Below are 20,123 nucleotides of genomic sequence, written 5' to 3'. Positions count from 1 at the left end.
ACTCAGAATGTTCATATAAGCTAAGGAAATATTTTAATCCTCATTTTATAGACTTGGAGGTAAATCATGGTCAAGATGAGCCCATACACACTAAGAGACATCAGTGTGTGAAAGTTAGGGGCTTCAAGTTCAAGCTTATGGGTGCCAGCCTTTAGACTGAACTCTGGACTGAACTCCTTATGTCATGAATGACACCTGAGAAGGTGTCATCCAAAACAGCCAGCCAGCTAGGCAGAGTGTCACAGACCTTCCCCGGTGGTAGCCCTCTGCTAACCAAGAGGGAATTTTCTGAGGCCAGGGCTGAGTCTGCGATGGTGCCTCTAAGGTTCCTCCATACATTTCACGTTCAGTGGTTGTTGAGTGAAAGGCAGAAGCAGACCCAGCATTTGGAGATGGCTGGCAAGCTTTGGCAATGCTTGTTGCCTCAAAGCCCTGAGAGACCTGGGCAAAGGCAGGGGTAATTTCTGAACTGTGTTCCAGATTAAGAATGACCTTGGTGTGAGCCATGGAGCCCTGGCAGCCTGGAGCTGTTCTGGGCAGGGAGAGAGGCACTGAAGGAAACTTTACAGGCAAAATAAAACTATATTCAGCATTAGGCAGCTGGCAAATGAAAGTTTGCAGCATTGCGGTTTTTTAGCTTTGGTACCTGGGCTCCATCTCAGACACCATTAAATGCCTTTTCTGCATTTGCCAAAAGACATGCGTTGTAATGCAGTAAATCGAACCTCAATTTTTCTTGTATGTACCTATTTTTTTTTTCTTCCCTTCTGTTGTCCTATTCCTTATTATGGACACATTTGGCCACTGTCAAATTGAATGATTTTTTGCATACTTGGTTGGCTGACTCTCTTTTTCCTAATTTGCTGATACAGTCAACTGTGCCAGTAAAGCAATTATGCAAAATTGTGTATAAAGGTTTAATGATACAAAACAGTGTTCATCACAAATCTAATTGTGATTCTTACCATCCTTCAATAAACTGAAGGTTTTGAGATGTTTGAATTAGAATCTCTGTGGCTAATATCTACTCTGTTAAAAAAATATATTTAGTGTAGCAGATCAGGGAACATTTAATGTACGTATCACTGTTAACTGTGGAAGGAAGTGATTAACAAAAATAGTGACTTGGAGGTGTTCAGATAATGGTTTATATGCTTTCAGGTGGTGATTATGAGAAGTCTGCTTTATTACATGTCTCATTAGGTTACAGGGTTATCTGTTTTACATTACAAATGATAACTGTGTATGGCTGATTGTGTTGTATTACAGACTCAGTGCACAAAGATAAAAAAAATATAGAGATGGACATAGTAACAAAGCAGAATAATGTGTCTGAATACCGAAAACAAAGAGATACCAGGTTAAAACAGAATTGACAGGTACAGCATACTGAGGTTTGATATCTGGTTTCCACTTGAAACTGGTTCAGGAAAAGAGCACTAAACCAATACTTGGTAATGCTTTCACTGAAGCTGAAAATCCCCTTGGATTTTCTTGGTCCAGAATAGAGCATTTAGAAACATTTCAAAACTGGTATTTCTGCTTCATGTTTGCATTGATAGTTTCTGATTTCTGCCCTGCTGCTTTCCTCGGAACCCTGGTTGGGATTTAATCCTACCACAGAAAGTATTAGCCAGTCAGATATTATTATTAGGACTGACATTTAGTAGAGTCTCGTTTGTATCAGGTCATTATGTACTGCAGGGAGAGACCTTCTGCCACAGCCAGAAAGCACACACTGCTTCCCCTTGGCTACCTCTGTCAGACTGCGTTTGAGGAGGGAGAGCAAAAAGTGGCTCTCCTTTCTGTCCCTTTCTTCGTTAACAGTTCTCAGCTGTGTGTCAGCTTTGCACTAAAGAGGCATTAAGGACTGTGAGGACAGGGAATAATGAATAACCTGGGGGTGCTTTCTGCTGCCTCCTTAGTCAGGAGGGAAGGGGGTCACACTTGGGTTCTGAATTATTAAGGTGAGTTCTGTTCACTTTGGTGCTCCGTGTAGTCAAATGTGTGAGCTATTTTATACCGAACACAGCAGTCTGGGGCTTGTATAAACAGCTTTAACTTACTGCTCTCTGAAAAGAGAGGCCTGAAGCAGTCATGGAGGTTTCGGGAATGTTAATTGTTTGTGTACATGAATGAGCTTATAAATGGTTGTTTTTGCAGTCTTCCATAGCTCATCAAGAGTAACTGTGTCACTGCCAGAGAAAAGAAAAGAGAACGATTATTTTTTTTTCTCTACAGTCTTACTAATACTTTCAGGGCTCGATATAATGTGCCTTTAACAAACCGTGAACTTCTCTCCTACTGAGCCCCTGCATCCTGCCTACATTCAGTGTGGGCAGAGAACCATTATACTAATCCACTCTCCCATCATATCTCTAGCAGACACATGTAAGTGTTTTCTTTGAATATTTATTTTGGTGCAAGGAGTGTTAAGTCTTTTATTTGGCAACACAAACAAGTAGGAGATTGTGACTTCTCAACTTTGTAACCTTGATTGTAGAAGTTCTGGTTTTCAGCTATGGCATGTTTTGACAAACATACGACAGTCACATTTGGCTTTAAGAGAATAATCCTGCCACCTCACAACAACTTTGGAATAGTTCACCTCTGCAGGTAGGATAGCTTTAAAATGCAGATGCTGAAACTGTCTTTTGCTTTGTTTTCTTACAGGTACGGTTATATGCAAGGCCTGATGCAATCCGAAGAGGATCAGGGGACTATGCTCTAAATATTACAAGGAGACTCATTGAATTTTATGAAGATTATTTTAAAGTGCCCTATTCCCTGCCAAAATTAGGTAAGACTTCCCATAGAATATGAAGTTCACCCAGAGACGGGAGATAAAGTTAGCCTTTTTAAAGGAAATTTAAGATTGGAATGTACTAGATTTCAAAGTAAGGAATCTTTGGGTTAATTTAGAAGGATCAATAAGTAAGGAATTTTTCATCTCTTCCTTTCAGAGGAAGGGAAGCCAAATTGTCCCTTCTCCAGCTTTGCACTGAAAGGAGCAGTAAGCAGACAGTACTTAAATTTGTTAGGCAATGGGAAGAGAACTTGAGAGGGATAAGTGTGGTTTGGTTTTTTTTTTTTTTAATACCATTTATTTTGATCCTTACTTTCTTTAGCCACTGGGAGATGTTTGTTCTCTAATATTTGTATCTTGATGCCTCAGCCTTAGATGGGGAACAGAGCTGAAAATATTTGTGGAAACTGGGAAACTGTAACAGTGCAAAACTATATTTATTTTTTTTATGCTGGCTTATGTGTTTTATTAATGATGATTAGTACATATGTTTAATTGTATTTTGCTTATTGAGAGAATTGCTGTGAACTTGTTTTGCTGCTCAAGTGACCTAAATGTAAAAGCTGTCAATTTCCATTATTTTTAAATAGTTTTTTCTCCTCCTCCCTTTCACCACAATCAATTGTTCTCCTACACACTTGAATACTTTACATGATATTATTACACTGTCCCTCCTTCGGAGCATGTTTGATCAAGATCCAGAAAAGCCTATTGCTCAGCAGCAGGAAGAGAGCTTGTATTTGATCAGAAGCGTTAGAGTTGGAACCACAGGTGATCCTCCCAGGAACTCAGGGTCTATTTCATTAAATCCCTTGTCCGCTGAGTAGCTTTATTAGTCTTGCAACTAATGGTGTAGGAGATAAATAAAGTAACTGATGTTGCTAGATGAAGGTGTTGCATAATTTTTTAATAAGAATGTTGTGGCATTTGTTTTTTGTTGACTTTAAATGACGGGCTATAGGCATTGTTCTCCTGGAGAAATATGCAGATGGATTAAACATGGCACGTGCATCAGACTTTCTGTGTATCTTTTTGTACCTGGCTTCAGGTATGTAATAATGATTTCATAAAGGAAATTGTAGTCTTACAGATGCCAGAAATTTAGACAGAAAAAACTAATCAAAAAACTTTCCATTGAATGTAAAGGATGAACATCATTACTGCAGGTAGTTTATTGAGGATGCCAGGTAGCAGCAGGCAGTGGTGACTGTATCTGCTTCAGAATATCATTCACAACAATTGCAACATACGGTCTTTCAACTAATTCAATGTGCTGTATGCGTAATCATTATGCTGTAGCATATCTTTTAAAAATACCTCATCAGAAATCATAGAATCATAGAATAGTTTGGGTTGGAAGGGACCTTTAAAGGTCATCTAGTTCAAATCCCCTGCAGTGAGCAGGGACATCGTCAACTCGATCAGGTTGCTCAGAGCCCCATCCAGCCTGACCTTGAATGTTTTCAGGGATAGGGCATCTACCGCCTCTGTGGGCAACCTGTTCCAGTGTTTCACCATGCTTATAATAAAAAATGTCTTCTTAAATCTAGTCTAAATCTTCCCTCTTTTAGTTTAAAACCATTGACCCTTGTCCTATCACAACAGGCCCTGCTACAAAGTTTGTCCCCATCTTTTTTTTAGGCCCCCTTTAAGTACTGAAAGGCTGCAGTAAGGTCCCACCAGAGCCTTCTCTTCTCCAGGCTGAACAACCCCAACTCTCTCAGCCTCTCCTCATAGGAGAGGCGCTCCATCCCTCTGATCATCTGCATGGCCATCCTCTAGACCTGCTGCAGCGGGTTGATGTCTTTCCTGTGCTGAGTGCTCTAGAGTTGGACGCAGTACTCCAGGTAGGATCTCATGAGAGCAGAGTAGAGGGGCAGAATCACCTCCCTCGACCTGCTGGTCACGCTTCTCTTGATGCAGCCCAGGATATGGTTGGCTTTCTGGGCTGTGAGTGCACATTGTTGGCTCATGTCCAGCTTTTCATCCACCAGTAGTGACAAGTTGTTCTCGGCAGGGCTGCTCTCAATCCCTTCATCCCCCAGCCTGTATTGATACTGGAGGTTGCCCCAGTCCAGGACCTTGCACTTGGCCTTACTGAACCTCATGACGTTCATACGCGCCCACTTCTTGAGCTCGTCCAGGTCCTTCTGGATGACATCCTGGCCCTCAGGCATGTCAACCGCACCACTCAGCTTGGTGTTGTCTGCAAACTTGCTGAGGGTGCACTCGATCCCACTACCTATTTCATTGATGAAGATGTTAAACAGTACTGGTCCCAGTACAGACCCCTGAGGGAAGAGGGACACCACTTGTCACCAGTCTCCATCTGGACATTAAGCCATTGACTACTACCCTCTGGATGCTACCATCCAACCAATTCCTCATCCATTGAACAGTCCACCCATCAAATTCATCTCTCTCTAATTTAGAGAGAAGGATGTTGTGGGGGACCATGTCAAAGGCCTTATAGAAGTTCAGATAGACGACATCTGTCGCTCTTCCCTTGTCCACTGATGTAGCCACTCCATCATAGAAGTCCATTAGGTTTTTCAGGCAGAATTTGCCCTTGCTGGAGCCATGCTGGTTGCCTCGAATCACCTCCCTGTCCTCCATGTGCCTTAGCATAGCTTCTAGGAGGAGCTGTTTCATGATCTTCCCAGGCACAGAGGTGAGGTGAGGCTGGTAGGTTGGTAGTTTCCAGGGTCCTCCTTTCTACCCTTTTTAAAAATGGGTGCAATGTTTCCCTTTTTCCAGACACCAGAGACTTCACCTGACTGCCATGACATTTCAAGTATCGTGGAGAGTGGCTTGGAAACTACATCAGCCAATTCCCTCAGGACTCTGGGGTGCATCTCATCAGGTCACGTAGACTTGTGTATGTTCTGGTTCCTCAGGTGGTCTTGAATCTGATCTTTTACAGTGGGAGGGACTTTCCTCCCCCAGTCCCTGCCTTGTGATCCATCCACTCGAGAGGTGGGGGGACAGAGGTTGCCAGTGAAGACTGAGGCAAAAAATTGTTGAATACCTCAGCCTTCTCCTTGCCTGTTATTACCAGTTTGCCAGTCTTGCTTATCAGGGGGGGCATGCTTTCTTTGACCTTCCTTTTCTGGTTGACGTATCTGTAGAAGCCCTTCATATTATTCTTTGTGTGCCTTGCCAAGTTCAGCTCCAGCTGCGCCTTGGCCTTCCTGACCCCATCCCTACACAACTGGGCAGCATTGTTATTCTCTTCCCAGGATACCTGTCCCTGCTTCCACTGCCTGTGCATCTCTTCCTTGCCCTTTAGTTTGACCAGCAGGTCTTGACTTGGCCATCCTTTCCTGATTTCTTACACTTGGGGTTCAAGAGCTCTTGCACTCTATGGAAGGCATCCTTAAGGATCTGCCAGCTCTGTTCTGCTCCCTTGTCCCTGAGGGCAGTTTCACAGGGGATCCTCTTGAAGAGCTGGAAGTTTGCTTTGCTAAAATTCAGGGTTCTGACTTTACTCTTCATCTGACCCATATTCCTCGGGACTGCAAACTCCACCAGTGCATGATCACTGCAGCTCAGGCTGCCTCCAGTCTTGATGTCACTGATTAGCTCACTTGCGTTCGTGACCAACAGGTCCAGTATCACATCCCCTCTGATGGGGCTATTACCTGGCTTAAAAAGTTATCTTTGATGCACTCCAGGAGTCTCCTGGATTGCCTACAGCTTGCTGTGCAACTTTTCCAGCAGATGTTAGGGTGGTTGAATTCCCCCAGCAGGACAAAGAGCCTGCAAGCGCAATGCCTCTTGTAGCTGGGGTAAGAAGGCTTCGTCAAAAGCCTCCCCTTGATCGGGCAGCCTGTAATAGACACCAACCACAAGGTTCCCTTTGTTGCTTCGGTCTCTTGTTCTTACCCATAAGCTTTCAACCTGCTCATGTCTATTCTTCAGAGACAGCTCTTCACACTCCATCCGTTTCTTGATGTCGAGAGCAACTGCTCCACCCCTCTGTTTTTGCCTGTCCCTCTGAACAGCCTGTAGCCATCGATAGCTGCACTCCAGTCATGGGATTTGTCCCACCAGCTTTCAGTAAGGGCAACTAGGTTGTAGCTTTCTAGCAGCACGGTGGCTTCCAACTCCTGTTTGTTGCCCCTGCTGCATGCATTGGTGTACAGGCACTTCAGCTGGGCTGTTGGCTGTTTCACTTAGAGGAACATCCCTTAATTCCTTTGGGGTGTTTCACTGGTGTATCCCTCTTGGCTCCTATTACTTCAGGAGCTCCTCTCTCATCTCCATAAGACTTCAAGTGTGCTGTAGTGTAGCCAGCATGTCTCAGAGCCAGAGGCTGTGGGCCCTCGTTAGCACCCCGTCCCTCTAACCATTGCCTGTTGTCCCACAGCTTGTCACAGGCAAGCCTGATATTGCCCCCCTTCCCCGTCAAACCCAGTTTAAAGCTCTGCCAATGAGCCCTGCTAGCTTATGAGCAAAGACCCTCTTCCCCCTTTCAGAAAGGTGAACCCCATCTGATGCCAGCAAGCTGGGTGCAATGTAGGCCATCTCATTATCGAAAACCCCAAAATTGTGGTGGTGACACCAGCCATGAAGCCATGTATTTAATAGACTGGGCTCATCTGTTTCTTCCAATGTCGCTGCTTGCAGCTGGAAGGAGAGAGGCATGATTATATTCCAGTTTGGATCTCTTTGGAACAGAGCAGGAGGAATAGTCACAAGTAAAATTGTATTTTTTCATCAAGTATTTGTAGTAAAATTGTTGAGTTAATATGAAATACTGCTGGAAAACTTTAGTTATTCTGTAGTGATCCTATAGAAAATAGTTTGGAAGGGTTTGTATACTATAGTTAGGTTAAATTTATTTAATGTAAATATAATAAGGAAAACTTCAAAACTCTGACGTAAATATTTTTTTAAAATTGATTTGCATATGAATGTTTCTTCCCAGTTCAGCTGAACACTAAGATCACTACGTTTAAGCATATGCTAGTGTCTTTAACCCAAAGGAGTGCTGAATTTTATTTTTTTTTTTTTACTGGAAAATGGAAGATTTGGGACAGTAGTCTGATGGATGAATAGAAGGACTAAAAATGAAAACACTCGTCTTTCTATGGTAGTGATTTTGCATTAGTTCTCTGGAACTGTGGAGAATCTGTGGGAATCTTTTTGCCACCCAATGACTAAGATTTTTTTAGGTCTTATATGGTCTATACTGACTTCTGAATGCACTGGAACAGTAGATTTGTTTGCCAGTTGATGTGAATTCTCGTAATGGATGTGAACTCATGTTCTCATTTGAATAACCAATTTCCATAGTTAAAAGTTGTACTTAGCTTGTAGGTATGTGCTTTTTTCCCCACATCATACTCTGAACTGGAAGGTGCTTGTGTAGGGTTTTAAACTAATATTTTTTTATGAATTTCCTTTCTGAAAAATAAGTCAGGTCTTTAAAAACCGTGTATTTTTTTCAAGACTATAATATCATTATAATTACTAGTTAAAATGAGAGGTGGATAAAGTGCTGGGTTTTATTTAATTCTAAAAAATTATGCAGTAGGGTTTTTAATTGTGTTCCTATGCCTGGTGAATATAAAATATATTCCTGTATTTGTATCATGTATTTATTTTTAATCCTGTTTGCAATCCCGTTTGCAATACACTTCTTTGTATGCATAGAGCTTTTTTTTTTATGAGGATCTTCGAGACTGGAATAGTTTTCCTATGAGGAATGATTACGTAAGCAAGTACTCTTTACATGTGGACAGTTGTGACTCTTAAGTTGTGAATGATTTACGGTGGAGGGGCTGACTGCCTTTTCCAGCCAAGACTCAAGGGCCACCCAGTGAATTTAGCAGGAGACAGGTGCAGAGAACACTGTTACTGCAGCAGGTGGTAGATTTGTGAAACTTCTTGTCAAAAGAGACTGTAGATGCAAAAAGATTGTACAGGTCCAAAGAGAGATGTGGACAAGTGCTTGCAGAGGTGCTCCATGGGAGGAAATCCCATGGTTTGAAAATAGAAGCTAGGAAATACTCAAGAGAGTGCTATTTATACATCCCTGGTCTTACTCTTCCCTGAACATCTGCTTGTGGCTGCTGTTAGAGAGGAAAATACTGAGATAGGCAGTCTTTTTGTCTGAGCTGGCAAGGTTATCCATATCTTCATAGTCTTCCAGTTTCCCAAGGGTTTCTACTAAAGGGCGACAGAATCTCTTTTCCAGAATACTTAATGCACTGGAACTGGGAAACTATAAGGCTCCAGTTATGAAGATTGACAAATCTTCACGTATGGTGCATATATGAGCCACTCGTGTGAAGATTTTTGGGTTTCTGGGCCTTGGCTTTCTTCCCCTTCTCAGCATTGCAGTATCATAGTGTTAGTGGGATGCATTTACAGCTGCTCTGAAAACTCATTTTACAACTCATTTTATTCTGAATAGTGTACTTAGACACCGGTGTAATTAGTGTAGCCACTATGGGTTGTGTAAAGGAACTTGGGTGTCTCAAGAGTCAGACACACAGAGCCTAACTCAAAGGCACTTTGCTTGGATTAATTCAATTTAAGGCACTCAACTGGCTTGTCTAAATTAGCAAGCTGATTGCCCTAGGTTCCTTATTTCATTAGTGGAGAGGAGTTCTTCCTGGGGATAGTTCCAGTCTTATATGGGCAGAGTCTCCTGCTGGAACTGCTTAGGTAAAAGGAAAATTATTTTATTAACTGTGAGAAAGTTTGCTGACGATACTGAACTGGGAGGTGCTGGTGACTCTCAAGGGACACGAGGCCTTGCAGGGGGATCTAGAGAGATTGGAGCCTTGGGCAATGATTAATGGGATGAAATTTAACAAGTCCAGATGCCAGATCCTGCAGGTAGGATGGAGTAATGCTGGGCACAAGTATAAATTGGGAGAGGAGTGGCTGGAGAGCAGCCTTGTGGGAAGGGATCTGTGGGCGCTGGTTGACAGCAGGTTCAATATGAGCCAGCAGCGTGCCCTGGCAGCCCAGAGGGCAAACCGCATCCTGGGGTGCATTAAACAGTATAACCAGCTGGTCAGAAGAGGTGTTTATCTTGCGGTAGTCAGCATTGGTGCAGCCTCACCTTGAGTACTGTGTGCGGTTTGGGGCCCCACAATTTAAGAAGGATGTGAAAGTCCTTGAATGTTTCCAGAGGAGGGCAACAAAGCTCGTGAAAGGGCTGGAAGGAATATCCTGTGAGGAGCGGCTAAGACTTTGGGTTTGTCTAATTTGGAGAAAAGGAGAATGAGGGGCGACCTGGTCTAGTGGGAGGTGTGTCCCTGCCCGTGGTAGAGGGGTTGGAACAAGATGGTCTTTAAGGTCCCTTCCAACCCAAACCGTTCTATGACCTCATTGCTCTCTACAGCTTCCTGAGGTGGGAAAATGGAGATGGAGTTGCTGATCTCTTCTCCCTGGGATCCAGTGACAGAATGGTTCAAAGCTGCACCAGGGGAGGTTTATTTAGACTGGACATTAGGAAGCATTTCTTTACCAAGAGGGTGGTCAGACACTGCAACAGGCTTCCTAGAGAGGTGGTTGATGCCCCAAGCCTGTCAGTGTTCAAGAGGCATTTGGACAAGGCAGTTAATAACATGCTTTAACTTGGTCAGCCCTGAAGTGGTCAGGCAGTTGGACTAGATGATTGTTGTAGATCCCTTCCAACTGAACTATTCTGTTCTAACTCCTGAGTTTAATTCAAGTGTCATTTGTACCATTAAACTTCCACAATGTGCAGACCTAGGAAGGAGACATACCTAACGTATTTTAGTGATGGAGAGCTGTGAACAGGGTTGGGAAGAACTTGGGCTTTTCAAAAAGCTTTTAATTCCCCATTGAAAGTGTCCTGAAAGGTAGAACTATGAGCAGCTGAAGAATCCACTTTGGGACATGGCTGCATATGTTACAGAAAGGCTGGGTGAAAGTAAATCCCCTTGCTGTTTTGTCTTGAGGTCACTGGATATGAATCAGTATTTAATTTATAAATACTTCAATTTATGTGAGCACTAATAGTGTTAAAATATATGTTCAATTTTTTTCCCCTAGACTTTAGGAAGTCTCTTCTTCTGTAATTTGCTGTACAAGAAAACTTTGGGGTTAAATCTGATATATTTTATGTTGTTTTTTCTTACAGGTATGTTCAAGGTACTAATTACCTGGTTCATGCAAAAATGATATGATCTAGTTTTCTTTATACAGCATGAAACACTATAAAGTTGTGAATGCAAAGTCTCATAAAATGATTTTCCAAGGGATTTAGTGTGCGTGTTGCACAACGGAAGACAAGATTGGACCATTAACATTTGCTCTTTGAGTATTTTTGGAGAACAGGATCCGGTTTTTAAAGTGTGTCAAGGAAGAATTTAAACTCTTATGATGTGAATTTAAACTGTTATGATGTGAAAAATAGCTCAGCCATGTAAAGAAAAAGTTCAACAGGGAACTGTTCTGATTTTTAAAGAAAACTCATGTACCTCTGCTCTGTTCCCTGATCGTTGACTGCGAATATTTTGGTGAGACAAAGTGCTGCTGCCTGTTGCCGTGTGAAGCATTGCAGGCACAGAGTAAAAGCATGAGATGCTGTTGTGGGATGGCCAAGTGACTTGCTGTGAGCACTGGTGATTAACTGTTCATTTTGATTTAAATGCTTTACAATTAGCTTGACTCTTTTACATGTTCCTAACCTGTTCATTGCAATATAACTGGGAGGGGGTGGCTGACACACCGGAAGGCTGTGCCACCATACAGAGAGACCTAGACAAGCTGGAGAGTTGGGCAGAGAGAAACCTTATGAAATTCAATAAGGGCAAGTGCAGGATGCTGCACCTGGGGAGGAATAACCCCATGCACCAGTACAGGTTGGGGGCTGACCTGCTGGAGAACAGCTCAGCTGAAAGAGACCTGGGAGTCCTGGTGGGCAACAGGATGACCATGAGCCAGCAATGTGCCCTCATGGCCAAGAAGGCCAGTGGCATCCTGGGGTGCATCAAGAGAAGTGTGACCAGCAGGTCGAGGGAGGTCATCCTCTCCCCCTAATCTGCCTTGGTGAGGCCGCACCTGGAGTACTGTGTCCAGCTCTGGGCTCCCCGGTTCAAGAGGGACAGGGAACTGGTGGAGAGGGTGCAGCAAAGGGCTACCAAGATGATTAGGGGACTCGAACGCCTCTCTTATGAGGAAAGGCTGAGGGATTTGGGTCTTTTCAGTCTGGAAAGAAGACAACTGAGGAGGGGATCTTATCAATGCTTATAAATACTTAAAGGGTGGGTGTCAGGAGGATGGAGCCAGGCTCTTTTCAGTGGTGCCCGGGGACAGGACAAGGGGTAACGGGCACAAACTTGAGCATAGGAAGTTCTACCTAAACATGAGGAGGAACTTCTTTACTTTGAGGGTGGCAGAGCACTGGCACAGGCTGCCCAGAGAGGTGGTGGAGTCTCCATCTCTGGAGACATTGAAAACCCGCCTGGACACGTTCCTGTGCAACCTGCTCTAGGTGACTGTGCTGTGGCAGGGGGTTTGGACTAGATGATCTCCAGAGGTCCCTTCCAACCCCTGTCATTCTATTATTCTGTGAATATTGTCTTCTGCTCTGCTTGGTCTTCCATCATCTTCATCAGCACTCTTTCTGCTGCTACTGCTTTTTTACTTCCCCTTTGTTTGTCCTTCCTCCTGTCTTTGTTGCTTCTTCTATGATGAACCTCCATGTTATTGCCTGCATTCTTTGCTTCAGTTCTGCTAAAGGTTTCACAATTCCTGCCCTTCTACTTTGTCTTTCTCCCTAGCAAGGTGACCTCTTCCTGAGACTTGTCCAACTGTGACCTGGAATTGCTGTATTACACCAAGCTATACATAGCTAATTTTTCCTTCTCCATCTGCAAAATGAAAACAATAATTAGTACGTTTTTGGTCTTGTTTATACAGTAGTTGAAAGTGATGGTCAATTTGGTTGCCTCTTGATTAAGAGGTTGCCAACCTGAAAATGTAAGAAATGCTGATGGGACCTGACCCTCCAGCATGGCAAGGCTTGTAGAGTTTCACAGTGTTCTTATGACATTTTAGACAGACACTACAGCTATACTGTACACAGTCTTTCTGAAAGCTGTCCAGTCTCTTCAACTGAGAGACAATTCATCAGAACCCTGCAGAGAGAGGGAAAGGAACATTAGACTCTGTTAAGTCTGAATGAGTTGTCGTACGGTGTTCTGAATAGAGAAGAAAGAAGCGTAGGAAGGGAGGCGCCCTGGGAGCGGGACATATGACTTCTGGAGTGAGGAAGGGTGGGAGAGGAGGCACTAAGGACTTGATTCATGTGGCTAAACATAATTATTTGGTACTGTTTAAAATGCCTTGGGGTTTCCTGAAGACCCCTAACTGCTGCTTCTGCTGGCCTCATATGAGATCCTGTTGGTGCATGGCTTGTCCATACCTGACAGCTCCATAGGGATCTTTTTACTAACTTTGATCATCTCAATTGGGGAGCATCTCGTCACCCATATTTAGGCACCAGAACCAAAACCTACTATTTTCTTTGACCAGGTACTTAAGGCTATTGCCTCTGCACGCAGAGGACTGTTTGTTGATCCAGAGCATTCGTACACAGAATGAACTGTCACTTTTACCCTGACCTTTGAAGCCTTGGTTTTGAGGTTGTGAGTTTTTTTCTTTTTAGATTTCTAAGCTGTGGGCACTTCAAAACAGCAACTGGTCAGGGCTCCAGAGAGCCGTAAGAAAAAGCAATGTTTTTTCTCAGAGCGGTGCTTTGAAATATGAAAAGGAATTGTGAGTTACTAAACTGAAACAAACTGAGTAGGAAATCAGTTCATAGTATGATGTTAAGAAACAAGGAAAAAAAAATCTTCACGTAGGACTTTTTGTTACTGTATTGCTCTATACTATGTTAAATGGTAAGCCAATTAATTCCAAGAATTAATATAATACAGCTCATAAATGGGCATTTTAACTGGTTTTGGAAGTTTGTTAAGGGGAACTTGATCTCTGTCTGGTATCATGGCACAAGTTGACAGGAAAAGTTAACATGTAGGAATAAAGCAGCTTTATATAGAATAAAGATGAATGGGCTCTGGTGGAAATAATCCTCTTCTGAGTAAAATGTTTTCTTTTTATAATGTAGTGATTTCCCTCCCTTCTTAATTGTGACGCAAATAGAATCCAAACCTCTTAAACAAGGAGAATATTCAGGTTGTAGCACTGTTACCGGTAGTTCAGCCAGACCGTAGTAAAAGGGTGACCAAATCCGACAGCATCCCCACTAGCTACTCAGCTAAATCAACTTGGCTTTTAAATGATTAATTAAAAAAAACCCAAACAAACAAAGAAAAAAAAAAAACCAAAGAAAAAAGAGGGTGATGCTGCTGTTATGGGAGTGTACTAGGATGTGGGATTGTAGGAGACTCAATGGAAATGTCAGGACTTTTTTGAGCCATGAGAACCTGAACCTAAATAGATGTTTTTTCTAAGTTGCTTTTCAGTAAGTCATTTGAGCAGTTAGCACCAATGTAGAAGTAGGTGCACAGAATTTTAGCCATCTAAAAGTAGTGTCTACTCTAAGTTCATTACCTTTTGAGAAACATAGATGCCTTCAGAAAATCGTGCATTTTTTCTTAGGTTATGAGAAATAAATCTTCTACCCCTGTAGAGGCAACAGTGGAGATGTCTCTGCTGATCACAGAGAGAGGAAAGTAATCTGGCTAGTTTAAATGTGATCTCTGATTTTTAGATGGCTAAAAGGTGAGGTGAATCCTTCTGTAGCATTTGTAAAATGGGGTAAGGTCTTTGACAAACACAGAAACTTCACAGAAATTATGGGAGTCACCAGGAAGCCGTGTGAACTTTTACCTGGTACGTGATGCTTAAATGCCTAAAAGTGCATTAACCATACTTTTTAGATAGCCATCGCTAAAGTAGTTTTCATTATAACTTCTTTCACTTTGCTTGAGCAGAGCTCTCATCCCTGATTGTCTTCTCCAGGGCTGCTGGTGATTGCCTTTTTGTTAGCTTAATCATACTGTTCTTGACCAGAGACATTCACTTATGAATGTCAGGTTTTTAAAGGGTAATACTGATTTCTGCTGCAAAATAGTATTGTTGGAACCAGAATTGTCTTGACCGAGTCCAGCTTTTGAACTTTTTTTTTTTTTCAGAGCAGCTACTGAAGATTGTTAATAACCTCTTAGATCTGAAAGTTGAGAGGGTTCATCAGAGACTTTGACTAGTAGCTGAAACCTTTTACAGCAGCAACCGTAGCTTTGTTTTAAAGAAGCGTATGTAGAAAAAAAGCCTTGGCTTCACAATGAACTTCACATTTGTGTAGGCATCAGGAACTGTGCTTTTTATTATGGGATAGGGGCTATATGTCATTAGGATATTGGGAGAGTTACTTTCGGTGCGTGGTATGGCACGATGAAAGTTATCATGTGGAGATCAGAGCTGTGTGGAGGAAAAACAAATATAAAAGGGTTTGGAAGAAAGAGAAATAATATCACTGTGATAGATTTAGATTGTGTTCATGAGGAGGGATGTGTGTGAATCCTTGGCCAGTGTGTAGGAAGACTGGATTGCAGTAGGATGTGTTAAAGTAGGACACTTTTCCTTAAAAGGAATTGTACCTATAATGTTTAGTTTGAATGAAAGTAGGTAGTGTGGTAGGTCTATATCAATTAACTAGAGCACCAAGGAGGAAGTAATGACCTTTTCTCACAGAATTGACCTAGAAACCTGATACTCTCTATTTTTGAAATGGTACAGAAGTGTGTTACAATCTGCTCAAGTGTATCATCTTGGATGGAAAAGGAAAATGACTGATGTTGATCTAATGAAATATATGGTCCACCTATGCAGTCTTCTATAGTGAGTGGTGTTCAAACAGCAACTTCAAGATAGGAGTATATTCACAGACAGAGCTAATAGAATAACAGCAACATGTTCATAATCATAGATTCATAGAATAGTTTGGGTTGGAAGGGACCTTTAAAGGTCATCTTGTCCCATCTCATCCCTGCAGTGAGCAGGGACGTCTTCAACTAGATCAGGTTGCTCAGAGCCCCATCCAGCCTGACCTTGAATGTTTGCAGGGGTGGGGCATCTACCGCCTCTCTGGGCAACCTGTTCCAGTGTTTCACCATGCTTATAATAAAAAATGTCTTCTTAAATCTAGTCTAAATCTTCCCTCTTTTAGTTTAAAACCATTACCCCTTGTCCTATCACAACAGGCCCTGCTACAAAGTTTGTCCCCATCTTTTTTTTAGGTCCCCTTTAAGTACTGAAAGGCTGCAGTAAGGTCCCACCAGAGCCTTCTCTTCTCCAGGCTGAACAACCCCAACTCTCTCAGCCTCTCCTCATAGGAGAGGCGCTCCATCCCTCTGGTCATCTGCGTCGCCATCCTCTAGACCCACTGCAGCGGGTTGATGTCTTTCCTGTGCTGAGTGCTCTAGAGTTGGACGCAGTACTCCAGGTAGGATCTCATGAGAGCAGAGTAGAGGGGCAGAATCACCTCCCTCGACCTGCTGGTCACACTTCTCCTGATGCAGCCCAGGATATGGTTGGCTTTCTGGGCTGTGAGTGCACGTTGTTGGCTCGTGTTCAGCTTTTCATCCACCAGTAGTGACAAGTTGTGCTCGGCAGGGCTGCTCTCAATCTTTTCATCCCCCAGCCTGTATTGATGCTGGGCGTTGCCCTGATCCAGATGCAGGACCTTGCACTTGGCCCTGTTGACCCACTTCTTGAGCTTGTCCAGGTCCCTCTGGATGGGACCATTTGAGTAAATATGAAAGTTTACTGAGGACTTAATTGACTTTCTGAAATTTTGGGTGTATCTGGTTCATATTCAAAATCATATGACAAATTTTAAATAAAAATAACTTCAAATTCAATTTATGAAGGTTCCAGTTTTCACTTAAATGTGCAGTTTCAAGTGTGGGGGAAAAAACAAGGATACTATGGTGACCTTTGTTTTTCTGTCTTATATGTGAAACGGAGGCTTTCCTGCCTGAAGAATGAATCTCAGTAATACCAAGGTATTGTGCTGATGAGGGAAAAAAAAAAGTGGCAGATTAGAGTACTGTCGACATCAAGCATGAACATAGTTCACTCAGTCTTTTTTTTGTATGTGCAGTTTGATTACAGGACAATTTTGTTCTTTACTACGAAATTTTGTTGTGAATTGATTGAAACAGTTTTACATACTGGAGCAGCAGCAATATGTTTCTGTAGTATTTTCTTTTTATTCAGCATTGTGGTAAAGGTTTTTGGCCTCCTGCATTTCATTTGAAAAGTGAAGAAGGCTCAGTTTCAGGCCAGACTCAGACACAAGTTCAAATGAGGCTAACAGGAGGTATAAATGGCTACAATGGACTCTTTTGTCCAGTCCTCTCTATAAACATGTGTTCTGTACTAATTTTAGCTCCGCTTGCTGAACCCTGCAGTTGCTGCGTTGGCTTTCCAACCCTGGAAGAGCTAATGTCATGATAAAGCCTGTTCAGACTTTTATTTCAGAAGCAGGATTTTATTTAGCTTGAAATTCACAGAGCAACACCAGTATAGCCCATTTCCTTGGTTGAGGCAGGCTAGAAAGGCTTAAAAGACTTTTCTCTTGCCTCTTCCCCTCACTCCAGGCACTTAAAGCTGTTATGGTTTGTCTAGCTCCCTGCCTTCCTTCTCTTAGGGTAGGCCTGATATTTGAAGAGTTGTTAGCTAAGTGTTTCATGGTTCTTGGCTACAGTTTCAGAGCTAATCTGTAACTTCTGCCACTTATTCAGAGTCTCTGAATAGCTGGAATGACAGCTTCCATGCAGAAAGACTAAAAGGTAAGACTTAAGAGGAGATTTCAACAATACTTGCATTGTATTCTTCCTTTTTCAGACATAACAATTGTTTTCATGGCAATTTTGAAAACGCTGCCATCATTTTCATGCTGATTAGAACTTTTAAGAATGAATGATTTTAATTATTTTTCATATCAATATCATTGCTAAACTTTAATGAGAATCAAAAAGAACGGTGGGTTTTTTTTGTTTTTGGGTTTTTTTTCCTTTTTTTTTCTGCAGCACCGGAGAATGTTCCTGTTAACTCTCAGTATTTTCAGTTTTGGAAGGATTGTGCTTCTTTGGGGCAGTTTGTTATGCTTTCCAGATGGTATTGTGACAAAGTTTGTTTTCTATTAGATGCTGATTTGAGGGCACCAAATGTATTACTTTGAGAAACAGAAGTTTCACTAGGCAAAACTGATGAGAAAGCTCTTTGTCCACTGACTCACTTAAAGTGACTTGCATTTGCTTTTGTTTGTTTTCTTATGTTCATCTTGAAATATGCATATATACTTAAAAATTTTGACCTTATTCACTCTTACTGTAACACCAAGATCAGGACAAGTCCTTAATTGTTCCTGCCAAGAGCATTGTTCTTCCCAATGGATCTTTTGTGCAAGAAAGGATATAGATGAGGGAAGTCCACACACACACAAATATCTATACAATTAATATTCTTATTTCCTAATAAATCTAAAACTTAAAGAGTTATGCGTTACTGGTGCAGTGAGAGTAAAAAAAAAAGCACTGATAATGTTCTGAATATTAGAAATAGTTAAAAGCCTGTATGTGGATATGTAAAATAAGCTTTCTCATCTTTCTTCTGTACTCTAAAGAAAACAGCTACAGATGTAAAGAAGATACATTTTCATATATCATCAAAGAGTATGAGGAGTTTCTTTCAAGAGATTATGACAGTGTCTTGAAAAAGATTATAGCACATTAAAGTGGGACTTAAATAGGCCAGAGATTTCTGTTCATACAAAAGATGTGAAGAAGCATATAACTAGAGAGCTGAATAAACCTATTGCTACTGTCTAGATTCTACTGGCTTAGTTATAAACCTTCCACCTGTACTAGCCAGTTTCTGTAAGCTACTGAAATTCAAAGGGATGTATGTGCTCACCTTTTATTGCTTTTGCTAAGGATATTGTAACTGAAAAGATATCCTAACACAATGAATTGTGCTACATTTGCAGCACCATGCCTGAAGCAACTTCATTTTTGCGTTAAGGAAACCAATGATTTTCAGTGTAAAGATGAAAATATTAAGATGGCTGAACAACTTTCATTAAAACAAGTGAATTGTCACCGTAGATTTCCTCCCCCTTCCCCCGCTGCGTGATGGCAAGCTTCTTAAAATGGTATATGGACATTAAAAGAATCACTTAATAAAAATGCTGTGGAGATCTCTGGCAGATACCTCTAAACTTGCTTTCCCTGTTCTCCCTTGCCGTGTATAAATTCTCCTTTTCTTTGCTTCTCATTTATTTAAATGCCAACTGCTTGTGTATTTAAAATGTAACGTTTCCAGATTCAGGATCAGTTCTGTGAAGACTGCATTTTCCTTCTCTCTCTCTGATTCTTATCAGTAACACTTCTAACAAAGCTGTCTTCATGAAGATATATATTTGTCACAGTGATAGCACACTTCGGAAAGTGTATTAAGCTCAACCAACTCCCACTGTTCCACTCAAAAATATGTTCCTTGTCATATGCTACTCCTTACTGAAATTAAACTCAGGCAATGTTTTAGTCTATAGAAATCGAGTCCCTTTTTCTCCTGGCTTTGGCACGGCTGGGCGCAGTTCCTGCTGTTGGATGTCACTGGGCAGCTGAATCCCAGAGTGGGGGGGGGGGAGGCAAGGGGAAGCATGCACAAAGATGCGTGAAAGAACTTCTAAATGTATTGTGGAAACCCTTGTTATCGGTTTCTGCAGCTATTTCTGTCTCTCTGGGTGGCTTAGATAAACCTTTAGAAACTGTTTCAGAATAGCCCCCAACTCTGTGGCTTTGTAACTGATCCCTCAGCTCTGCAATGACAGGGGACGTGTCAGTGGAGCTGATCACGGCAAAAGAGCTTCTATGTGTATTTTATTCATCAGAGGGCTTGGTCTATCACCAACAATATGACATTGGCCACAGATAGATTTCCTTTGAAAGTCATGATGTGAAAGCACAGGTATTTTGACAGAACTTTAGTTACACATGGCTATGTTTATGATGCGACTCCTGAAACAGTAACAAAAGTCAGTGGTTGAATTCATCATATGGAATTATGTGAGATATTTCCATAGTTGTTATAGTACCTAAGCATTTTATAATCACTACTGGCTGTTTACGTATAACGCATTTTGCAAATGGAGAAGTACCGTGGTTCTGTTGCCCTATTTAGAGGCACAGCTGAAAGCCAAAGAGTGCTGAGAGGTGAAGGCAGGCAGATGTTTTGCTCATCAGACCTGTATAAAACATTCACTTCTCAGATAAAATTTGAGTATGTATTGAAA

General features: G+C 41.9%; 1 protein-coding gene across 1 annotated transcript in view; it reads left to right on the top strand.

The window, feature by feature from the left end:
• The window catches only part of TRHDE (thyrotropin releasing hormone degrading enzyme), a 226,017-nt gene that overhangs the window by 36,931 nt on the left and 168,963 nt on the right, over window positions 1–20,123 (top strand). Inside the window, exon 3 of the mRNA XM_063322932.1 lies at window positions 2,674–2,800. Within this exon, the coding sequence (XP_063179002.1) occupies window positions 2,674–2,800 (127 nt within the window). The remainder of the gene's footprint in view (window positions 1–2,673; window positions 2,801–20,123) is intronic.

This window comes from Chroicocephalus ridibundus, chromosome 1 (genome assembly GCF_963924245.1).
Source record: "Chroicocephalus ridibundus chromosome 1, bChrRid1.1, whole genome shotgun sequence".
Classification (NCBI taxonomy): Eukaryota; Metazoa; Chordata; class Aves; order Charadriiformes; family Laridae; genus Chroicocephalus; species Chroicocephalus ridibundus.
The sequence above is the reverse complement of the archived record's forward strand: the minus strand, read 5'-3'. Positions and strand labels throughout refer to the sequence as shown.